Consider the following 25,056-nt stretch of genomic DNA (forward strand, 5'->3'; position numbering starts at 1 on the left):
GTGAGAATTTTTTCTCTGCTACTTCCACCCTCGTGCAAGAAGACTGCAAGATCTGTTTTCTGAATAAGGGGATGAGTTACTCTGTTCACAGGGGATACCTGTGCCTCATGACTCTGTTCTGAGACTGCAAGAGAGCTTAAGTGCTGGGTAAAGGAGAAAGGCAGCTCTACTTTTCAGGATGCCCCCTAAAAAAAGGCAAGATTTGAAGCCACCTGCTTAGCAGCCCTCCAGGGCTTCTTCCACGAGAATATTGAAGACTTGCTGCCCCAAACAGCTTCAGAAGACAGGAACTTAGCAGTTTTCATCCCAGCAGATAAAGGAATTTTCCCAATCTAATATAATCACAGTGTTGGTCTGTGGAGTTTGGGTATGCCATCAAAGCTGATATACACTGGATTTTGGCTATCTGCTCTCTAGTTTTCTGCCAGTATAATTTTAAACACAGGACTGATTTTTTTTTTTTTTTTTCTTAAAGGGAGAAAACAACCATTTGGAGATTTCATTTCATGAAACCAAGACAAGCTTCTACTAATTAGATTACATCTGATGGAGCAGTATCAGTCACAAAAAAGAATAGCTTTGAAATTTTCCATCCAGGAGTCCTTACTGTTGAATCTGGAGGCATGGTCCAGCCCATATTTACATAGTTCTGATGGGTACCCATGAGGTAAGATATGTTTTTTGACACTGCTCCAACAGCCAAGTCAAATAAGGAGTCACATGTGCAGGCTGGACTGGCAAAGAGAGCTGTCCCAGACTTACACATCTGCAGCCTTATGAATGCTAAACCCTTGTCCTGCCAGCTTTGCTGGGCATTTCCACACTGTTGCCATGAAGGTATCAGCAAGCTCTTTAGGGAAGCCTGTAGTTTTTGGCAGAGTGTAAATGAACACAAGACATTTTTTGGCTTTGTCTCTGGGTCTTCTTGCACATGAATACTTATCATTGGTCTTGCTGTACCTGGAGCACCATTTCTGGATAAGAGGTTGGATACAATGATAAACAAAGTGCCAGTTGTAATTTGCTAATTAACCCAGTGTGTCAGGGTGAATAGCTCAGGGACATGGTGCCAACCAAGCTGATCTCTGTGATACCCTCACTGTTATGTCATTGTATAGTACAGGTAGTTTATTCTTTCCAGGAGAAGCTCATGTTTATTTGTGTTTCACAGCCAAGTACAGAACTCATGGCCAGTCATTCAAACACATGCAGGGGCAATGATAAGCCCATACAAATTTGTACAACTGGAGCCAAATTTTCATTGATGCATTCAACTGCTTGACAGGTGATGATGAACAGAAAACAGAAATTACACAGCCCAGCCCCATCAGTAACAACTGTGCACTGAGAACTCCAGTCCTCAGCAGATAAAAGTGGTGTTGGTGACCACTGGTTACCTGCCTCACAAGGGGCTGTCAACCCAAACCAGTAAGCAACAGGGCTTTTTCTGCAAATGTCCCTGGAAGGCATGAGCAGATGAGCATGACAGGAACAGAATGTGATTTAAATTCAAGCAGCATGGGAAGATTCCACAAGATTTTGATGTTGCTGAGTGAGTCCTCTTGTAAACAACCTTCTTAACATGGTAGATGCCATGTAACATGGTTAGAAGATTTTGTTTTCCTCCTTAGGCCAAATTTCCCCCTCCCCCATGACCCCCAATGCTACTCCTTCCCCTCCAATGAACATGAAAAGGGCAACTGCTCAGTCTGGTTCTCCATCTCTCATAATTGCACCATTATCACACATACGGAACCCATTAATGTGCACGGGGTTTTGAAACCAAAGCCTCTCTTTTCAGAACCCTGATCTAGGAATGCTTTAAGGGCATATGCCAGCTCAAGAATCAGATTCATTTTGGTTCTGGGAATCAAACCACAGCCTCTGAAAAACAATGGAATTCAGGAATTCATGTCTTGTTCCAGAAAGTTAAGCAACAACCTCAGTCTTTTTGCTAAAAGAAGGCTAATAAAGCTTGATATAACATCAGAGGAGCTAATTCAGAACTAATAACAATACCTAATTTTTGAACAATTCATCCTTTACACAAACAGTTTCTCACTTCATAATTTTCTTTCTTAGGGCCTTCTTTCAGAATATCCCACAGACAGATATCCTGCTTAGCAGGACACCCCTCATATTCCTCCAATTTCCAGCTACCTTTAAGTATTTACTGACTGAGAACATTTCACCCAAAGAATCCTCTCTTTCTGTGTGGGATGCCAGATGTCAGCTGCACTATGACCTGCAGAAAGACACACTGTCTTGGGGATACCTGGGCAGTAGGATGATGGGCTTAGCCATCCCTGCCCTATTTGAAACAGCACTGTCCCTTTGTAGAAGTAGATGTGAAGAAATAATGAGCTGTGTACAAAGCAATGCATGATGGGCAGAGTTGAAAGGCAAAGGAGAACCAGCTTTTACTGCACCAGCAGAAGAATTACCATGAACAATATGTAGAATGAAAAGCAGCAGCAAACAGGACATGATCTCAAGGGAATAGACACTTCTATTTATATTTCAAGTTTAAGAGGATCCATTATAAAACAGGTGCTCCCATCACTGTAAATACAGATAGAAGAAGTTCCCAGCTACTTTGACCTTTATAAGCAGCCAGGAAGTGCCAGAAGCCTAAATCATTCCAGTTTGTTCTAAATCTTACATTGCAGCCCTAATAAGGGCTCACAGCTAAGGGGGTGGGGAAAAAGATGACACCAACTGGAATTTTTTAAAAATAAGCAGGTATGAAAACAAAGTAAAAAAAAAAAAAAAAAAAAAAAAACAGTGAGGAGAAAGGAGACAAAAAAGACTAGGTTTCTGAAAGGAACTTGCACTGGAATTCATGTCCTGTTTGCAATCTCTGTTCAGCCTCTATAGCTTCCTGTCTGTACCCTGCACAAAGAGTATCTGGTGTAGCTGTAGGCAGCCCAAACAAAGCCAGCTCTGTGTGCCTCTTCACACTCAGCATTGCAAAGCAGAGCACCAGCAGTAAACGAAGTTGTTTTAGGAACAATACCTTAATTACCAGTGAATCAGCTGGCCTTTGTCCAAATTTGTGCAAATCTAAGATCACTAAGGTGGTTAAAAAAATATTTTACAATCCTAGGAAGTTAAAGGCACTGAAGTGGCCATAAATAAATGTTAAAGAGTAAAACTAGATGTTGAAAAACAGACTCCCCAGATATGTTGGACAAGAGCCTATAAAAGCCTTCAAAAGAATTTTCTTCAAAACACTATGAAAATTAACAGGAAACGCTCTATAGGAGATTTCATAATCATTATAAAGATGTTGTTTGGCACTTTCTGAATAATGTGTTCTCTTGTTTAAAGAAAATGATACTAAAAATTTACAACAACCCAAAAAGAAATTATAGGGGCAGCAGCAAACATACACTAGGGAGTGTGTTCAGATTAGCGATATTTTCTGTTAAACAGTGGTTTAGCACTAGACCAACAGAATAGTCTCCTGTGTGGAATATTTCATAGATGAGCATTAAATCCATAGGCTTGGTTGGGTGAAGTATCACTGCACATTTGATTGATCCTAATGCAGGCCAGTATAAACACTGGTAAGAAGAGCTGTCTTCACCCTTTTCTGCTGGAATCTCTGTCCTCCTGATCATCAACAGATGTTTTAAGGCTTCATTACATATTATATGGTGGGTGATCATTTAGCTTGAGGCTCTTCCAGTTGCATCAGCATGGTCCTCTTCCCTTTATGTCTCCCCAGACCAGTACTTGACCATTAGACTGACCAGAGGTTTGTAGATCTGCAGCTGTTGTATTTCCGATTTCACTGGTTTTCTTTTTTTTTTTCTTTTTTTTTTTTTTTAATCTCAGTGACAAACACGGGGCTCCTCACTTAGGTGTCAGTCTTCCCATGCTTCTTTGAGATGTATTTCAGCCATCACTTAGCTACTGGGAATGGAGAACCCATCTCAATCAAGGAAACCCTCCTTGCACCCACAGTGACACCCTGGGGACAAAAGCAGATAACCACAAACATCTTGTGTAGCTCACCCCTCACTGTTTCATTACAGAGACTCTGTTCCTCTTCTAGTCCGTGATTTTGCTGGCAAAAAATCTCTCCTGTGTTCCCTGTGGGACTGCCAAACAATCTGGTGTCTTCCCACCACAAGCTATGTGGGGACCTTTGCAAGCAATAACAACCTCCTGTTATTCCAAATTCTACACTGAAAATCCACAGAAAGGGGAACTCCTCCTGCTGCAATCTGTGAGCAGGAACCTCTTCTCCAGGTCCTGGGACTGTGGTTTCAATATAACTTGACTCCCAAGAAACCTATCAAAGTATTGATCCTTAGTGTCCAGAAAATGGCAGAAAAATTCTTCCTGATTCTTCTTTGTAATTTGATGTCATTTAATGTAATTCTTTACGGAGTAATGAAGGGGTTTCTCTGTGTTTCTTTATTTCCATTGAAGCGAAATTGTCATGTTCTTTTTCACAGACTTTGAAGCAAAATCTTGCCTTTTCCCTCCCCTCTTTTCTTATGCAGGAACTCCTCTCTTTCTTACCCTTTCAGCTTCCAATTTTTTCCCCTGTTTCTGAGTCTGTGTGCCAAAACTGCTCCAAACACACAGGAACTGCCACTTCTGCAACACGGTTACACAATCCGGATGAAGACCCATCTCCAGCTGCCCTTGAAGGAAAAGAATCACTAATTCCCATTTTGCCTTGCTGCCTAACTGCTACTGTGATTTATGGGATAGTTTCAATAACCCATCCATGGTATTGAGAGGATTTTGGTTTCCGAGATTTCTGGTTTTTCCTAAACCTCTTTTCCAAAAGAGTTACGCGCAAAAGCAGAGTTTCTGCTCTTCCTAGAAATCCATGAGAGACTTATCTGTCCCCAGTCTTGAATTTAACTGGGTGGTTTGAAGGTCGACCCCCTTTTATCCTTCAACCCTACTCAAGAAGACTCAGTCATCTGCTGGATTGCATTTTCACTCCAGAAATTGTTTTTTGTTTTTCTGTTTGTGCATTTTTCCACGGTGAATTTTTATCTGACAGTGCAATGAACAGTTTCCAATCCTGTCTTTCTTTAGTTTCCTCTCACTCCTCTTTAGTCTTAACATTGTTAAATATTTTTGCAACCAGAAGGTATTTTTGGAGTGAATATACTGCCATGACTCTCTGTTTTCAATGGCAACGCTCAGTGCTGGCTGCCACGAGCAGACACAAGATGCCATGTAAAACTGCAAGTTGATTTTTAAAAAACATGATTATATAATGCTGTACCATTCCTTTTGGTTGAAATTCCAGGAAAGTAGCGATCAGGATTTTGTATTGCCTACCCTAAACAGTAAGCATGTTTTAAATTCAGTTCAAGACTAAAGAACTATGCTAATACAATAATAGCCTTCAAATTTTAAAGCTGTTTGGCAAGGAGGGGTACTGAAAAAATGTCAGCTTCACCCTTTGACAGCACTGGCAATCACCCTTTAAAATCTGCTATAATACTATAATTACCCCAAATATTTGGTTTAAACACTTTTAAGCTAACCAGCCATGCCAACTGTAGGCAGGATCTCAGTTGAGAGTTGATTTTGGTCAGCAGTCAGGTCAGAGAGCACCCATGACTTACTACCTGCATACGTTCAAATTCCCCAGACATCAGATTGAGACCACAAAATGGAGGAAAGTAAGGCTAATTTGTTGACTGTCATGAAGAAAGATGATTTCTGGAACAGAATCACAGAAACCACATCCTAATACTAACATACTGGGAGAGCTGTTTGCCAACACAATTTGTGTGAATTGGGTATTAGGTAACACAGAAGGACAGAGGACAAAGGGAGAAATAAGAAATGGCGCCATCTCCGTGCCCCCAAAACCCAAAGGAAGCCAAGCCAATGGAAAGCTTCCACAATCCTGAGAAAACAAGTGCTTGCTGAAGCTTGGATCCTGCTTCCTCAGTTGCTTCTAAGACTCTTACAGCTAGTTGGGGATGTCTCAGATCTTGTCACAGTGCCATCTTCACACAGTTGCACTGAATTTCAAATTAAATGTCATTAGAGGCTTAATCAGAACTATATCCTCTTGTACTTGTGATATTGGTTCTGAGAACTCAGGTCTAAATACTTCACTTTCAACTCTCAATTTGTGCTTCTTCAGTAAAAAAACAAGCTGGGTTTAAGGAGCAGAGGCAGAACAAGCAGAGTCTTAGAGCTTGATGTCTCCTCCAAACTGCTTACAGGGAGATAACTTGTTTCCCAAATTCATCCCTGAGATCATTCTGCTGACACCAGAATCTATCCAGGAAACATCCCCAGGCTCTGTGAACAACATACGCACTTGCTCAGCAGAGGAAGAAACACTAACATTTAAAGTCAGTAGAAGTCTTGTAATTTGATTTTAGTTGGTTAAAGTCAAGATCATTTTTCCTTCAAGTGAAGGTTCTCATCTCCTTTTGAATTTGTATCATCAAAGGCTAAATAGATCTAAAAGGCTAATAAATAAGAAAAAAGGGATATTTCATCTGTTGGAATTTCTGAACATTACATTTTTGCCTGAAGAGCAAGACCTGTGTCAAAACCTGTGTCTAAGTAGTAGACAAGATTTTATGTGTAATCCCACTGAAATTTCAAATGAGCACAAAGTTCTATTTATAATTTTTTAAAGGGAAAAATCCCAAAAATTATTTTATTATCAAAAAATCCTCTTGAATGATTCAAACCAGAAAAAAAACCTCCCTGCAAACCATCTAATATGTTTCAGCCACCTGATGTAGTGTGAGAGGAAGGAAAGACACCTCTTTGCATGGAGATCCATCAGCTGTTAATATCTAATAGAAGCAGAGCTACAGAGAATGTTCCTGCAGGTCTCATGATGGAAGTCTAGATGTTCATCAGAGAAATCTTCTTTGAAATGTACCTATAATGAGTTTTATGAGTGTGTGTTGGGAGAGTGCTCGTGGAGTGAGAAAATTCTACCGTGTTAAAGATGTCTATAATGAATAATGAATATATAATAATGCATAACATATAATAATGAATCATTGATACTTTGTCAGAGTGCTTTCTATATATTTTTTTAAAATACCTACAATATTTGGTGGGAGTTTCTAGAGAAACATCCATGCTGCTCAGCATAGTTTGTTTAATACTGTGAATGCTAAACTTGTGTCATTGCAGCTAAGATAAGGTTCAAAAGCCTGCATTATTGTTACACTTCATAGCAGACAATGCTAACTGTTTTGCTAGGCAAGGAAATAACTGGACAAAAGACATTTTACATACAAAGTGCATTTTGAAATATATACAACAGCAACCTTTGAATTGTTTTTACAACCAGGCGTGTCACTTTTTCCGGGTGCAGACCGGCTGCAATTTTGAAATACTAAAATCTTGTTCTTTCTATATTGTTGTCTCATGAAAACAAGGTCTATATTGTTTTCTAAAGCCCCACTGCAAACTGACAGAATCCTAAGGAAGCAACTGAGTGAAATGTACCTTCTTTGTGGTAGGGTAGGAAAAGCTTCCCAGGAGAAGTGGTGCAGTAATGAGAGCTGGATGTCAGTGTGCCGGTGATAACTGCAGCAAGTGGCTCCTTTGACTTAGACAAATTAATTTGAAATTGAAGTCGCTATGAGACTACACATGGCAGTAGCAAAACATATTTACTTAGATAAAGGCAGGAAGGGATGGCAAAGAAACTTAGATCTGACTTGTTTTCCACAAAGGCACAATACAAAACTCATTTAACTGGGCCTCCAGGCAGCTATTAAAATCAGCTGAAGCTACCTACAAAACAACTGCACTTGCTTGCCTGAACGTGGGAAATAAACCCAAATCATGTGGGCTGCTAGTGCCATCTATTGTGTACGGGGAAAAATACAGATACCACATGTAGGACTTGCCTATTTCCTCCTTACGATGGGAGGAACACTCTTTCTGAATTATATTACCAATCCAAGATATAGCCAAAGCTCATTAAATCACTCTGATTGTTTATGAAATACAGCATGTATGTTTATTTCTATGTATTGCAACCACTGCCAGGTTTCATCATGCCACTACTGCTTGTGACTACAGGTGTGACTGTATGGGCACTGGCACTCACAAATGCAGTGAAAGACAGACCCAGCTCTGACAGTGTTTAGTCAAAGCTACAGAGAATTTATTCATTAAAGCCTATTGCTACTTGCCCACATTTCTCCCAAATAAATGGACATTAACTCATCTTCCAAGGAAACAAACATTATCCCTTCCTAAAATACATGCACCATGCTGCCTTGCACTGTTTCTTGGAGGAGAGCAGCTCTTCCAGCCTCTTCCAGAGACAATACTTCCAGTGGACATTGTAAACCATTGGGAACCAACCTGACACCCTCTGCAGTCTTCAAACAGATGCTCTAAAGCCAGAAGGCTTGTGAAAATGTGGTCAATATTGAGACTAAGACTGTATTTACAGAGGAGTTTAAAATACCAGGGTCTTGAACCTCTTTACAAAATTCACACTGGAAGGCCCGAAATTCACTGACTTGTTGCCTTAATCCCTCTAATCTGCTTGCAAGTTTTGCTACCACTATTAAGAGCAAGAAATGAATGCCTTGCCATCAAGATTATCATACTAGTGTCAAACAGATGTTGCTGTCACAGGTAAGGCAGTATGCAAACTGAGCAGGCCAGAAATTAAATTTTAGTTTGCCTTATGAGAAAAGCCAGTGATAAGGTCATCACTAGCTTAGTGCACATTAGAAGGCAAAGCAGAGCGAGTAACACTGTCCTAAGACAAAGAGGGGTTTTAGATATTTTAGGTTGGTAGAGTTTCATCCTTACACGATCTGGAACTGTGACAGAGACCACAACAGTGGTATTTCATCTGCAGATCAAGCTGCACGACCTAGAAAAATCAGCTTTTGCACTTCTGGAAGCAGTAGAATGATTTAGCATAACCACTAAAAATAACAGCAGGTATCATGTGATTTACTGGAGTTTATGCAAAAGGAATTTCTCAATCACTCCTGATGGGCTGACAAATAGAGAATATCATGCAGAGTAGATGATGAAAATATTTCTAGCATAGCTTCCAACAAAAAAAAAAAAGCTATTTCTTGTTGCTAAGAAATATGAAAATATAGAAAAAAGGACCCATAGCAAAGCCACAGAAGTGTGCTGTGACATTATCTGTGCTAACCTCTAGAGATCACTTGTCTGTAAAAGTACAGTATTTAATAAGAGTCAGCCACAGCTAAATTATACCTTGCTAGAATATTATTTTGGCAATTGCTTGCAACTTGTCAACTCACATTTCAGCTGAAAAAAAATAGTTAAGCTGTTGACTGAAAATCTGCTTGGAAGCAGAGAATAATCAAAGTGTTTTCAACAGTTGTTCACTGCACAAATAAAAAATAATAACTCATTGCCTCTGTCTGCATGTCAATGCAAGTTGAGGTCTTAGGCCTAACAGATTTAATAAAAGGTGCACTATAGAGCATTCTTTTGGTCATGAATATAACTAATATTAAAATGTATCACAATAAAGCTCAGAAAAATGGGAAGAATTTAATTCAGTACTTGAATTTACCTCTTGACTTCGGGGACTAAGGTGATCTTCATTCAGCCACTTTCTCTGAATTTTTTTTTCTTCCCTTTAGGATACTGTAAGCACTGTAAAGGTTGGCTATCACTTAAAATAACAACTTCTTGCTTCTTACACTTTACTTTATGAAAGCTAAGAATAAAAAGCAATGAAAGAATTAATACACAATGCACTAGGAAATATGGTCTTTTCTCAACAGAGCCTTGAAAATAACATGATGTCACTTTTTGTGGTTGATACACATTTCCTTTATGATCTTCACTTGAAGAAATGTGTGTCGCTTACAGGATACCCAATCAGCAAGTCATAAGGTCCTTCCTTTATCTGGAAGAACTTATAAACAAAACATCAACTCTTTAAGTTGTGAAACAGCTGAATTTAATACAGTTTAAAATGCACATTAAAAGAAATATTAACAGATGACTAATCTTAAGACATCACTCTCCAAACACACATTAGTTAGTGGATATTAGCAACTGAAAATCATCAATATTTCTGCATAAACTGTGATATAGTGTGGAAAATGTAATTTTCAGAGAACATAATTCACAACCAAGTGGTTAATGCACAGAATGGAGGTGGTGAATCTGAAAGAAAAGAAAGAACCTTTTGCCTGCAGATACTTGTAACATCTGACTTCTCAGTTAGTTCCTTTCCAAGTCTCTCATTGCAGAAGGAAGTCTATAGCAGCAAATATCTTCATTCCAGATGCTCTCCAGGTTTGTTTTTTAATTTAGTTTTATGTATATAATACTACTATATTTATTTCTAAGTACCTGAAAACTACTGCCTCTTCTTATTTTCCATTCATTCCCAAGACTTTTTTTGAGATCTTCTTCACTCCATTGTGGAATAAAACACAGGCTGGAAAATTCTGCTTTATATTAACGAAATTGCAGTAAGAGTTCTCTTTATTACATCATGCTTAAATGTAAATTTACCTTCTATTCTCACTTCCATCTTTTGTTTCCTGTGGCCATCAGTGCACAAAAGGAAAAAAAGGGTGGATTTTTACAACATGTATTGCAGTGATGATTAGAAAACATTTTTCAGAAATATATTTTTCAGGCAATATAGTTTAAATTTCTCTTAGGATTTGCATTTGCATTGCAGTGCCCAGTATCAGAACTATGTAGCATAGTGTTGCCATCTACTAACTTCAAATTTCTTCAAACAAAGATGCCCACTCTTGCTCTCACCATCTTCTCCAGCCCTTGCAACTTAACAGAGTAGGAATTCAGTCCTAGTGATTTCCGTTGCCTTTACACTTCTCTCTTTGCAAAATGTACTTTTTCTAGTTTAAAATTAATGCTATTGATCACACTAAAGCAAATTAAAAAGTACAGATATGTCCAAAATGGAAGAGCTGGGGAGATCAAGTCCTTGAGTGATTTTATGGTGCTTCTAGATATTGCTTTTATTACAGTATTTTTAATATACCAAACCATATAAAAATTACAAAATATTGCAAAAAATCAGGAGGAACCTTGCTCCAGCTTTTTAAAATCTTTTAGTGGTTGCTGGTGCAGAGTTAATGGCATGGGCTCTTAATACAACCTCATCAATCCTTGTGCCTCTGCCACTTTTTCTATCAGTAAAAAGAAACCTAGAATATTCATAGATATAAAATATTGTTCTTTCACTATCAGGATTCTTCATATATTTCTGTTGATATCCTTAAAGAAAATCTCTAAAAGAAAAATAAAGGAAGATCAGCTTAAAATAAAGAAAAATAAAGGAAGATAATTTAATTTTACAGTTCTGTGATATAAAGTACAAGGAGATGAAACAAAACAAAAGACAAAAGTGTTAAAGTGAAATAAATACTGGGAGAAAATTAGAAAAAAATCTTATTTTTCTGTGATTGTGGCAGAACGTTTTTTACTGAATTTATAATTTGGTTTTCTCTGAGCACTGGTTATGACAAAAAGACAGTAGAATCTAAAAAATCTTTCTGTCATTGTCAAACACTAACATTGGATTCATGCTATTTCATAATCTGTAATTTAATATGGCCACAATAATTTTGTTTAATTTCATCCCTTTCTCTTATTTTCATAATATTTATACTTAGTAGAAGTTTTTATGTGTCTTAAGCAGATTTATCAACTAAGGATTGTTGATAAATATTCTGAGAATTACTGCATTGTCCTGCAAATCTCAGTCTCCAAGGGAAGAGTCTGACCTTTGATGAAAGAGATGCCATCATATACGTGGGTATCAGAGAGTGATGGACTGGCAATAAATACCTCCCCCCAGAAATCATGCATTAAATGATACAGACATTTTGGAATGGCTCTTCAGTAATTCTATCTGTTTTAGAAGGCAATTATATACCTTTAAGATCATGTGTTGTGTAATTTGGAACAATTTTTTTTTTTTTCTGAAAGAAGTGGTTATTTCTGGTGAGCCTAGCTTATTTTATTTTATTATTTTTAAATTTTTGTTTTTAATTAAGGAAAAGCCCTATAGCTATGGTCTATTCAGTACTAAGTCAAAACTAAATAGACATGGAAATGTTTGCTATTGGTTAGCAAAATACATGTTAACTCTGAATCCAGCTATCAAACCAGGAGGCTTTTCTGTCAATACTTTTCCAAAAATTATTTCATATTCTTTGCACTGTGAGGAAACATATAGCAAAATGTGTAAAACATCAATGATTGAAATGCTTTGGATTATTATATAAAATCCCTCAGGCAGAAAAAAATTAAGTTTCAGTTGCATCGTTTATTTTGTTATTATGTCACCTTTAGAGGGCCTCTTTCTACAAAAAGAGTGGTAAATATTTGACACTTATTACTTTTCAAGATCAAACACATTGAACTATTAAACTGAATTTTATGTTTAATAATCAAGGGGGAGAATATTCCTTATGTAGACAGAAATAATTTCTGTGCTTGGTAACATTTGTTTCTGTATAGCTTTGATGCATCTATCTAGGTAAAGAATGGTAATTTTCTATTGCATTGTTATATAATTCATAGCACTTAGTCACTGCTAAAATATGTAGATACCAACCTGAAAATCTCTAATGAATGTTAAAAAGAAGCAGATGAAACCAAAGGCCACTGTCCATTCACAGATTGCACTCATAAAATGGTAAGTATAATCCTGATGGAATGAAATATAAAACAAATTGTCAGGTTAAACAGCTAAATAAAACAAGGGTGAAATGATATAGATATTTCCTTCTGTTAATTCAACAAGTAAGATTTATGACTCATCATCCCTGTTGTATAAAAGTCAATTCACATTTTGTTTTTCCAGAATGATGAGTAAATTTATCAAGGTGCATGTGTCACACTAAGTACCATGCAGTGCCATCAAAGGCAGTAAAAGAAAACTACAATTAGCATGGTATAAAAACTACAATTAGCATGGTATAAAAAAAAGGTTGAATGTAATATAAACCTGAAAACATTCAGTGGTTATGTTAAGATTACTGATGTGCCCATGCTCCAAGCTTTCACTCAGAGACACTGAGCTCAGTAATTCTGAGCAAACCCTTACCATGTTTTGAAATAGAGGGCCACCCTTAATGACAGCTCCTGACAAGACTTTTGTTTCTAAGACTCTCATTGAAAACCTATGGCACATGACACAAACAGAATGCAAAGTCCTTCTTAACATGCCATCACCAAATATGCCATCTGTTTCAGTAAAACCATTTTTTCATCTTTGCATCACATAAAAACCCACAAAACCCCAGAAGATATTACTAAGATTGTCAAATTTGCAAAGATTTATCTCACAGCTGCCTTGCCACTGTTTGGTTGTGGTACATTTGCTAATTGTGATATTATTAAGCTCTTCAAGCAGGATATACTCTCTGCATTATTTAACCTTTTTTTTTTAATGCCTCCTTTTAGCAAAATTTGCCCAAGAAGCAAAATTAGTTTTCATAGTTGCCATTCTGAAAACACTGAAATGAATTCAAATACCTAAAATTAACTTTAGGTTATTTTAGCTCAGAGTCCAAATATTTATGACAGTATCAAAGATTATTTAATAAAGAATAATAAAAAAGCTGAGAAAAAAATCTCAAAACCTACAGAATTAAATTGGTCCACTTTTTCTTTCATGTGAAAAGTTAATTTTCAAGAATATTGACTATAAAATGAAGTAGAACTAATTACCAGACTTTTTTTGGTAGTTTTTTCTATGGGAAACTCTCAAGTTCTTGGTCAAAATGAAAGTCTAACTCTATCAAGATTGATCACCCATGACAAATTTTCTTACCCACACCGCAGACATCTCCCTAATGAAGAAGTGACTGGAAAGCATCATTGCACAGATCTGTTCATGATAATGTGCTATTTGAAGTCTCTGACATGTTTGTAGTGCTTTAACATAAATCTAACAGATTCCCCAAATAATATCACACAAGGTAAGTTGGCTACCTAGTACGATTTTACCTTTTCACCTGGAGTCCAATCAATTTTTGTCATGGAAATTTTTGAAGCAAACACAATCACTGGGAAAAACAGTGTAAAGGAAACTATGCAATATCAGTGAGTGAAAATGAAAATGTCTGCTTACAAAAAAAAAAACCAAAACCCAGACCATCTTCCCCTTCTGTAGCACAGAAGACCCTGAATAGCCAGAATATCAAATAAAGGTGTTAAGAATACAAGTAAATGAAACACCTTATTACAAGGCAAGTGGTAACAGCAGTCAAAACACATTTCTGCACAAATGAAGGTTCCTGTGGGTTCTTTCAGTGTATAGACAGTAAGGGAGACACTCCAAACTTAGGTGACATTTGTGATCAAGAACCATGGAAGCAGAGTCCTGCACTGCTGGAAGTGGAACAACGTTGGTTTCCACTGATGCACAATAAGTGTCTTGATCTGTTTGTACAACTTCCCCTTGGGACTGAGTCCCTCTTCCAAAGTCCTTTCACAGCTGCTGGAACCAAAAGCAGGCTGTGGCTGGCTGGCTCATGTGATGAGCTGCTGCAGTCACTTTTCAACACTGGCAGATCACCCAGGGCAAATAAAATCAGTGAGATGAGTAATTATAGCATGCCAAGGGAAGAGCCAGGAAGTTGTGCAGTGTGGCTTTAAGAGAGGTGACCATTGAGGTGAAGAACCAAGCAGCATGATCAGAATCATCTGCTTAGGCTTGTATGCCACCCTTGTTTTTAGATTCTCTGTGGTTCATTGTAGAAGCAGTGGCTCCCTTTCTCAGACCTTCCTCCCTTTGAGTGAAGGAAGTAGGAAAGCTGCTCTAGCTTCACTAGTGTATGATTCTGTGAAAAACACTGGGACATTGGTTTTAAATACACCACTGAAATAAGAGATAAAGCTTTTTAGAAGCTCCCAAAACTCATATTTATGCTATTGATGGTCTCAGCATGCTGTATTATTCACATTAGAGAGCCTTAAATAAAGAGTGTGTCTTTGTTTTTATTTTTTTATCAGCAATGATTTAACTTAAAAGGAAAACCATGAACACATAAAGGAAAAACCATGGGATGCACCATAAAGGATACTGGGAATGAAAGCAATGCATGATATGACAGATATGGCCATCCTTATGTGGCACACAAGGTAAGTGTTCCATCGTGGGCAGGACTTGTAGGAGATTATAGACTGAAGTGTGATGTACACAACACCCGAGCCAAAGGCCACCAGAGCTCCTATGTCATGGACACTGGGAACAGCCAGCTCCTGGAAAGGGAATCAGCACAATGGTTAGCTGCTATGACCTGAAGAAACTGGCAGGTAGTGCACATGAATGTAAATTTTCTACATGGATTACTGATTAGAGGAGCTAGACTGACTACTAGGGAAAAATTTCTAATTCCAGCTTTGCTTTGGTCTCCTGACTTGAAACATCACCTGACCTTGAGCAAATCTCACATCCTGTTCATGTTTCAGTTATTCTATTGGCAAATAGGAATCAGAATGTACTAGTTCACTAGTTGTACATATCAGTGAAAAGATTGAAGGCTTGCAAGCCACCATTTCCAGCTTCTTGGGCAATTAAGGATGCTTGAAATCTGCTAGATCAGATGCTTATTAGCCAGATTAGATCCTTATTATGCTCAGAACCCTTTCTAAAAATTGCACTTAACATGGAAAGCAGGGTCAAAGCAGAGGAAACAGAACTTAAGTGAGGAAGGAGTTTATGGACTGGCAATGAGACACAACAGAGATTAGATAAGAACCAGTGTTATAACTGTCAAGGAATCCCTTCGGAAACATCAGGATCAAAGTTTCTGCATCCCTGACTCTCACAAATTATTTTGCATTCCTGATTTGTCTTCTCCCTTTTGAAGCTGAGTTTGGTTTCTATTTCAGTCAGGCATCATCCAACATTTGTTTTGTGCCACATATAAATCTTATCAATAAGAACAGGGACATTTTAAAGTTAAATATTATTATAATAGACTACAGTACCTGTGGTGTTTGCAATCCACACACACTGCCTGGATGCAAAGCTAAAAAGGGCAAGATATCATCCTAAGGCAGATGGGATTTTTGTCTGAAAATACCATTTCCATTACATGTAAAACTGCACTGGCTGTTGAAGGCCCAACAATCTTTATTTTCAATTTCTGTGTATGTCATCATGTAGACCATCCTTTAAAAGAAATAATGCAGGTGTTTCCACAGATTTTAAGGCAATATCTCAAGCCACCTGCCAATTAAATTTAACTTGATTCTAGGCTGAAGTTTTCAGTGCAATTGTCATAATATTTGTGTCAGAATCTACCTTATTATATACTTCCTCACTTGAAAAGGTGAAATGAATAATTTGTTTAGGTATTTTTTCTCCCTATTGAATTTTTTTTCAGACATTGAGTGGGGGAACTTTGGTTTGTAATGTGATAGTTACTTCTGTCAAAGTAAGCAGTAGTTCTACATGTCTGTATCAAAAGATAAAACATGTTGTTATGCCATTTCCTACAGACTCCAAAGTTTAACAGGCTGATATTGTGCCCAATTTTCTAACCTGCCAGATAAGATTAATTTATTTTGTAGAAAATTCTGCTAGTGAGTATGCCATCATTCAGCCAAAAATGCAGATGCTTTTGTTAGTCTGACTTATTCTTCCCTACCTAATTATAAGCAAACTAAACTTGGAATAGCAAAGTTTTGTACATTCAAGTTTTCACAGAAAAAAAATTTACAGCAAAAAAATCCATATAGTACAGACCTGTTACAAGACAAGCACACAGAAAACTCCTTAGTGGCATAACTGCACAAGCAAAAATTCTCTTGTACAGGGAGGAAACAAGTCTGTTCCTGAAAAGCTACTGAAAAAAGGCAAGAGCAAGACAGACATTCTTACTCCATTTTCCAAGGGTCTACATGGGGATAATATTAATCACTATTATCTAGTTGAAATTTTTAATGGTAAAACAATCTTATTTTCATTTTTGTTATGAAATTTATGGTCATACCTGAAAAGTTGCAACTATGCCCATTCCAGTGCAGCCCATCAATCCCACACATAATGTAAACATATTGCATGAAGACCTAACAAAGTGTGATGATTCATTTTGCTTCTCTATTAATAAATATCTGATGTACATTGTAATTGAAGCTGAAAAAAGCAAAACAAAAAAAAGTTTTGTTCAATGATCACGTACTGATTACATTTTAACAAACTTTTCCTGTAACACATCACATGCTGAACAAAAAATTATAAACATAATACAACAAATAATACTATCTTTAACTCTGCTGGAATGAAGAAGTTAATTCAGATGAACTTTCAGATGGGACTTCAGCATTGTCTTGAAATTACACATTATTGCTATCTAGAACTAAATGCACATCAGTTCAAGAAAAACACGAATATAAATCCCATTCTCCTGGGTGTTTTGGGCACAGAGGCATTGCCATTCCACATTAGAAGCAGATGTTACAGGGAGATAAGAACCATAAACTGCAAGTGGGAGGCCTTATTCTGCTCTGAGATGCAGTCTTGTCCCAGAACTACATCTCCTCCTGATGGATGGTCTGAAGAATGAATTCCTTTTTGTAGAGTCACTGCATGCCTGGCCCTAATATGCAGTTCACTCCTGGCAAACACCTGTACTGAATTAGGAAATCGTGGTTCTTCAGGATATAATAAGCTGTAGGCTAAATTCCCCAGTTCCACACCACAGAACACAGTTTCAGCCTATGTACAGTTGGAAAAATAAATCAGGTAACTTTGCCCAGGCACTATGAGGTTACATGAAACACTCCAAGATTGTGACTGAACGAGGCTCTCATCAAAGGTAAAATATGTTTACTTTGCCTTAAGGCCATCATACAGAGATACACAGCCCTTGATCCTCCATCCTCTAGAAGATAACAGAAAATGCCAAACTTCCTGATTCACATCAGTTGTTTTGTAGAGAAGTAGGCACATTGTGGAGAAAACCAGGTGTTGCTTCAACACTGTTCTTCCCTTTACTGCAGTAGCTTAGAACCCAAAGTTTCCCTGCATCAGAGTTTTGCAGAGTAATTGTGCCACCTTTGCTCCACTTTTATTTCCAGTGTGTGACTCCATTGCACTGATGAGGTGCTCTGAAGAGACACAGGTGCCTCTGAGCCTGCACTAACTGCTCCTAAGGACCCAACTCTCCAGGTATTACTTACATCTACCTGATACTGCCATTTGACTGTGGAGAAGTTTCTCTGCAGAATACTGAATACATTTCTGTAATTAAAGCAGGCATTTTTCACTAATTCTCATTTCTTCATTCTGGCCAACCCAAATACCTTATACATACCTAGAAGTGCTGAAATATTAATCATAAAACCAAAGACACCACTCTCAGGAGGTTTAGTTCCAGTGTCACTAAAGTAGAAAGAGAGACAAATTAAAAGTTAATTGAGACCTGTGAAACATAAATGAGACAATTGAAATCCCATGAGAAGTAGAACTCGTGTGAACTGCTGCTGTGTGTGTAAGGCAATTCATCTTCTGCTGCACCATTTGTAGTAGAGAATCCTTCTTTTCAAAAAGAAAGCATAATTTAAGAGCATATTGGTTGAACTGTACTTCTTCTTTGCTGTATGCAATATGCAAAGATGTGACAGACCTGTACTTTGCTCATGAATGACATGATTACATAAATGACATTTCAGAATTAATGTTTTTTTTATCTGTTGAATTAACACTGTGATAGAACAAAATATATCTAATGGCAGTCACTCTCTTAAGATGTGAGAGAATTTGGTTTAATTTCTTTAAAAGGACTTAACTCTGTGAGAGAAATTGTGTTCCATGCCCAGGAATGTTCCTAGGAACTGTTAAATTTACTAATGTAGATACAGCTTAAGAGTACTCTATCTCCAAGGTGTTGTAAGTCTTTTCTGATGAAACACTTCACACTTACAGGGAATAATTAGAAGTTCACAGGGACAGAGAGAGGGAGCATGAGTGTGAGAATACCTACAGAATTTATATACATATCCACATGCACCTGCATATATATGAAAGACATAACGTACACAAAAGATTTGTTTTGTAGAAAATGGAACACCTTCACCATAGACCCCTTTCCCCTCTTTTCCCTACATAAGTGCAAACACCCACCCCAGAGAATGTCCTTTCCTCACAGAATGAACATATTCCTGGGAGTATGTGAGCTCAAATCCCCTCAAGCAGAACTCTTCTGTGGAACGTGAGTGCACTGTTGAAATAACAGTACTATGATCTTGCCACCTTTTTTTACTATCTTTTCTTCTCTGATGTCCATTTTTCTCTTGTTTAACATACAACCAGTTGATATCTATTTGATCAAGTTGTGTTGGTCAAGCCAATGGAAAGCATCTAATTCTTCAGTCCTTACATAATTTGAGTGTGAGCTAAGTTTCCAGTTACTGGGCAGTACCAAGAGGCAGGATAGTGTGTTTGAACAGAGGCACCCAAAAACTCTGCTATCAGATGTGTGAACACATGAAGGTTTTAGCTAATGCCAAAGCTTAGTGGACACTGAGTGAAGATTCTGAGAACAAACCTTTCTTCTGGAGTGGGAGTGTCAATCTGCTGGAGGGAAGAAGGCTCTGCAGAGGGCTCTGGACAGGCTGGATTGATGGGACAAGATGAGTGGAAGGATGTGACGGTGTTCACAGGGGTTTCCAGGATGAGGGAAGAGATGAGAATGTTGACTCCATGTTCAGAAGGCTTGATTTATTATTTTATGATATATCTGTTACATTATAACTATACTAAAGAATAGAAGGAAAGGTTTAGTCTCAGAAGGCTAGCTAAGCTAAGAATAGAAAGGAATGTAACAAAAGGCAGCTCTCTCGGACTCTGTCTGAGATTGCTCGGCCTTGATTGGCCATTAATTATAAACATCCAAGATGGGCCAATCAAAGATCCACCTAATGCATTCCACAGCAGCAATTAACCATTGTTTGCATTTTGTTTCTGAGGCTTCAGCTTCTCAGAAGGGGAAAAAAATCCTAAGTAAGGATTTTCACAAAAAGATGTCTACAACAGAAGGAAGTTCAGCAAGACCAAGGCCTGGGTCCTACAATTTGGCCACAACAACCCCAGGCAGTGCTGCAGGCTGGGGAGGAGTGGCTGGAGAGATGTCCAGCAGAAAAGAAAGGAGGGGCTGGAGTGTGTCCAGAGAAGGGCAGCAGAGCTGGGGAAGGCTCTGGAACACAAGTCTGATAAGGAGCAGTGGAGGGAGATGGGGGTGTTTAGCCTGGAGAAGAGGAGGGTCAGGAGTTACCTTATCACTCTCTACAACCACCTGGAAGGAGGCTGTAGCCATGTGGGGACAAGAGGACAAGAGGAAATGGCCTCATGTTGTGCCAGGGGAGATTTAAATTGGATGTTAGGAAAAATTTCCCCACAGAGAGGGTGGTTAGACATTGGATGGACTGCCCAGAGAGGTGGTGGAGTCACCATCCCTGGAAATGCTAAAGGAAAGCCTGGACTTAGTGCCATGGTCTGGTTGACATGGTGAGTTCACAGGTTGGAATCAGAAACCTCAGTGGTCTTTTCCAACCTCTGTTGATTCTGTGATTCTGTGTATAATGGGACAAGTAGGTACTAGCTAGAGATATTTTTTTCTGTCACTTAATAAGATGAATACTCTTCATTCCAGCAGTGAGGCTGGATTAGGTTTCAGTGCTAAGATTCTGAAGCTACCACTGAGTACAGCCAAAATGACCTCAGCATGAATGCTCTCCACACACAAAAGAGAAAACACTCTCTACTTTAGCAATCACTCTCAAGAATTTTGACAATTTTGTGAAGTTCAGGACAGAAGAGTATGACCACCTCAAATGACTTGATTATTTTAGAAATTCATATTTGCTCTCCAACCCTTTCTGTTATAGAAGGATTTGTTGCTAAGATGATTTATCAGCAACAGGAGGAAGCTTAGGATTTTTCAGCTTTCATTTTTCTATGAAAAGCTGATGGAAAAAAAATAGAGAAAATTCATATATTTCTTTTTACTAGATTGGTTCCAAATTCAAAAGTTTGGACCAAGATTTTGGACAAGTTTTTACAACTTGTCAGGCATTGGGAATCCCTATTCACCTGAATTTTCTTGTTGTAATGCTTTCTGAAGACTTGCTCCAGCTGGTAGTCTGTATTAATCTTGTTTCTTTTTAACACTGAAATTGATGAAAACAGTTGACGAAATCTTTTTGTTTGTTTGTTTGTTTGACACACCTGAAAATAATCTTAATTTGTGTTTCATTTAGCCCATTTTTTAACCTTGAACTTCATCTTTTCCTTTTGTTTCTGGAGTGTTTTCATTAACACGACAAAGGAGTACATTTAAAATATGGACCACTTGTGACAATCTTCAAGGACTTTTTCAAATCAGAAACCACTCTGTGGTAAGTACAGGACTGTAATCACTTCAAAGCTTTTGAAGGGCTTTAGGTGAGCAGAGAATGGAACTGGCACACACATAGAAAGCCATCTGAAGTTCTTGGAACACATTGTAGGAGCAAATCAAATAACCTGAAATTGCACTGAACTCCATTTTATAACAAAGTATTTTCTCAAGATAAAGGTTTATAGGTGATTTTTGCTGTTGGGGATTTTTAAACTCAACAATCTTAGATTATGTTGTAAAGAAAATTCATACCAGGAATATTATATCACAATCTATTTAAAAGTACTGCACTGGGCTTTTAAGGACACAATCTTCTTAATACTATATTTTGCATTAAAAAAGCTAAATGAATACTTGGATTCATATTAATTTTTCTTTAAGTCTGCTGCTTTGAAAAACAAAAAAAAAAAGATTAGCAAAAGAAGTATTCATGACAGTCTCCTCCTTTTTGCAAAAAAGAAAAAAGGAAATGGCATATCTGAAACAAAAATGTGCTCACTTATTTGAGCTGGTGCATAGGTGAGCTCAAACTCCATGGAAAAGATGAGGAACTCTGTATGAAAATGACAGCATTTGTGTCTCCATCTCATGCAGAAGAATTTTGAAAATTAACAGTCATCTGAAGAGTGGAAAGACAAGAAGGTGGAGGAGACAAGGAATAAGTATTTTAGGCCCAAAAGACTCATCGTAATTGAATTTTCTTCAGAGCCATCATAAACTATTTCTCTTCAAACTGGAGTCCCAGATTTTTTAAATAGGAAGATTCTATTCCACCTACAGGATTTCTGATTTCTCCAGAGGTACCTACTGGTAGCAAATATTTTCAGGAAAATTCCCTTTACTCTTTCACTGAGAATTCAAACAAGCAAACAGCCATCCCAGCATATCCAAATTGATTTTGAGCAGTGTGAGTAACAGGACTCATCATCTTTTAGGAATCAGCTGCTAGAAAACACAAAATCATATTCATTTTATCTACCAAGAGTTGTATTTATATGGTTTACTTGATGGGACATTAACACAGCCTCAAAGACAAATTTAGGTGTCGTCTCTTGCTCTAACAGCTGCTACATTGTAAGCAAATAAAATTAATGTTACTTCAAGGCATACACAGAGTACTTGGGGAATGAGTGTAAGAATTACAGAAATGTTGAACTCAAGTATGTCAGTATTCTTCTCCTTTGTGTAGCTGGAATTTCCCCATACGAGCTCTGTTTAATTTTTATACTTCATTTTAAGATATTGCACAACTGAAAGGTTGCAACATTCTTCCTCTTTTTTTAACATTCTTAGTTTTACTAAATCACATTCTCAATCACATGATTCATATTCTTAGGCTTAAGCAATGACCTGCAAATTAAGAATATGAATATGGTATGATTATTGTCCTGAGTACTTAGAAGAAAACCTTGTATTATTCCCAAATGCATCTTCTATGAAGTTCTTATGCTTAGACCCCATGCCTTTAGAATTGTTGCAGGTGCTTCACCAATAGTCAACATATATTCTTAGGCCAAATGTGGTGTTAAAAGGATGTAACATAAACAAGACCTTTAAAAAGCTTTACTAGTAAATGCAGAGGGACTGAGATGTGAGTGGGAATCACTGGTGCAGCCTCTTATGTCTTTGTTTTGTTTAGGTTTTTTAGGGCACATAGACTTTTATGGTGATTCCATAGCTAAAGGATAAGAACAATGTTTAATGGGAGCTATTCCATGAAGTTGATATAACTGTGGCAGCTGTGATACATTCACTAGAGTTGTACAGCTGTGGCTTAAAGGTTTGGTCCATCCCTTTTAGAAAGAATGACACAATTAAGATACTTTGGCCATTAAAAACTTAACTGCAAACAAAACTATATATAAAAAACCACATCCCACTCTCTCACATATTTTATTCTATTTTATTCTATTCTAAGAAAAATAATTTGTTAAGTTTCTTACTACAGGATCTCAAAATATTTCTGAACAAAAACCATGTACAATTATATCAAATGATTAATTTTTGTTAATTAATACTGGATAAATTGCACTGATCACAAGCACTTTTGTGTTAGTAAAGCTTTGTGTGTAATCAAGGATGAGCAGTAGGGTATTTGTTCAAGTACAAGAACAAGGCTTTCCAAGAGCTTTCCAGATTTGTGCAGAGAGTCTTAAAAAGTTTTGTTAATATAAACATGAAGCCCAACTTTCTCTGGCTCAATTTGAATGTAGCTCAGCTATCTTGTGGGTTGTGGTGTCATTTGCTCTTGCCTATGATGACTAACCCTAATTTTCAGTCAAATTTTCTTCTATGTGCCAATCAGGTTAGCAGTCTTCTGAAATTGTGCATGTCCAAAAAGTCCTTTAAGGAATTAGGTCTACATACATCTTGAAAGATATATTTTACAACCTTGTTTAGATCTTCTGGCTAAGAAAGATATATTTTATAACCTTGTTTAGATCTTCCAAGAGAATCAGAGACACTCTTGGATTTCTGCCTAACCTTCAATCTATTGAGAGATAAATACTAACATTTTCATAGTGTAGATTTAAATGTTAACATAAGCCATGCATAAGGAATGATTTACACAGAATTGCACTTAAACGAAAAAGGTTATAGAAAAGGGATGCCAGGCATCTCTTGGGAACTCTTTAAAACCCATTGGTCCTATAATGAAATATAAAAAATGCATGTTTTTGGGGATGTGTTTACTGCAAAAGCCATCACAGGGCTTTGAGTCCAGTCATCGTCTGGTGCACTTTGGCCTAGTTCTGGAGTTATACAAACAAAATTACACTTCCACCACGTAATTGTAAACTTTTTCTACCATCAGGCCCGTGTTGGCTGCAGCAGAAAACTTTCATGTCCTTTTCCACCGTGTCTCCAGCGTCTGTGTCCTGTGGCTCCCAGAGGTGCTAGAGGTGTGATGGGTGCCAGGAGCGCCCAGCGTGTCCCTGTGTCACAGGGAGGCCCCTGGCGACCCCACATTCCCTCCGGGAAGCCCCTCAGGACACCTCCCACGGTCGCACACACACACAAACCCCGCACCTCGGCCGCTCCCCCGCCTCACCTGATGTAGGGCACGAAGGGCTCGACGTGCCCCGCCAGCACGGCCATCACATAGGAGATGATGAAGGCGGCCGAGGACCAGCAGACGAGCAGAGCGGGCACGAAAGCCACGCCGGGCATGCAGCACAGCATCGCCGCCCGGGGCAGGGGCAGCGGGGCCGCACTGACGGCCGGGCAGCGGCGACTGCCTGCCCGCCCGCCCGCCCCGCCGCCCCGGGGATGCCCCGCCGGCAAAGGCGCTGCCTTCCCTTCACTTTCGCTTCTCCGCTGCGCTCCCCGCCCCCGGCGGCCAGGGACAGCCGTGGGCCCCTTCGCCTGTCGCGGCTGGCGCGCTTCGAGAGGCTCTGGCTGCAGAACTTGCCCCGCGTCCCGGTCGCTGCCGGCTCCCCGGCCGCACACGCCCCGTCGGGGCAGGGAGGCGGGCGGTAGGATGCTGCCCGCACCGCTCACCGGCGGCTTGTGCCCTCACAGCTTTCTGTGAAAGGGCTAAAAATGGGCCCATTGGGCTCTTTGCAGCTCGCCAGTGTGAAAAGTGCATATTATATGGCTCTACGCAGATATTTACTATATGCGTTTTGATGTATTGATTAGTAGCGCTGTATGAACATTTTGATAATATGAT

The 25,056-nt window shown here is 38.5% G+C and overlaps 1 protein-coding gene across 1 annotated transcript; it reads right to left on the reverse strand.

The window, feature by feature from the left end:
• Positions 1-9,917: 9,917 nt before the first annotated feature.
• On the reverse strand, positions 9,918-24,881 carry DRAM1 (DNA damage regulated autophagy modulator 1). Its single transcript, XM_054631695.2, has 7 exons — positions 24,436-24,881; positions 18,300-18,367; positions 16,977-17,119; positions 15,060-15,237; positions 13,981-14,039; positions 12,584-12,676; positions 9,918-11,252 (listed from the first exon to the last, which is right to left on the reverse strand). Exons 1-7 carry the CDS (start codon positions 24,564-24,566, stop codon positions 11,208-11,210), a joined length of 717 nt encoding a protein of 238 aa, XP_054487670.1. The 5' UTR covers positions 24,567-24,881; the 3' UTR covers positions 9,918-11,207.
• Positions 24,882-25,056: the final 175 nt, after the last annotated feature.

The sequence above is a fragment of the Agelaius phoeniceus genome, chromosome 5, assembly GCF_051311805.1.
Source record: "Agelaius phoeniceus isolate bAgePho1 chromosome 5, bAgePho1.hap1, whole genome shotgun sequence".
Classification (NCBI taxonomy): Eukaryota; Metazoa; Chordata; class Aves; order Passeriformes; family Icteridae; genus Agelaius; species Agelaius phoeniceus.

Bases quoted from the DNA above. Each gene is read 5' to 3' on its own strand.
- DRAM1 (XM_054631695.2), bottom strand. From the start codon at position 24,566: ATGCTGTGCTGCATGCCCGGCGTGGCTTTCGTGCCCGCTCTGCTCGTC. The intron at 17,120-18,299 runs GTATGTATAAGG...TGCTTTTTTCAG, and splicing joins TAATATTTCAGCACTTCTAG to CTTCAATTACAATGTACATC. The intron at 11,253-12,583 runs GTTGGTATCTAC...TTTTTCTTTTAG, and splicing joins CATTCATTAGAGATTTTCAG to AGATTTTCTTTAAGGATATC.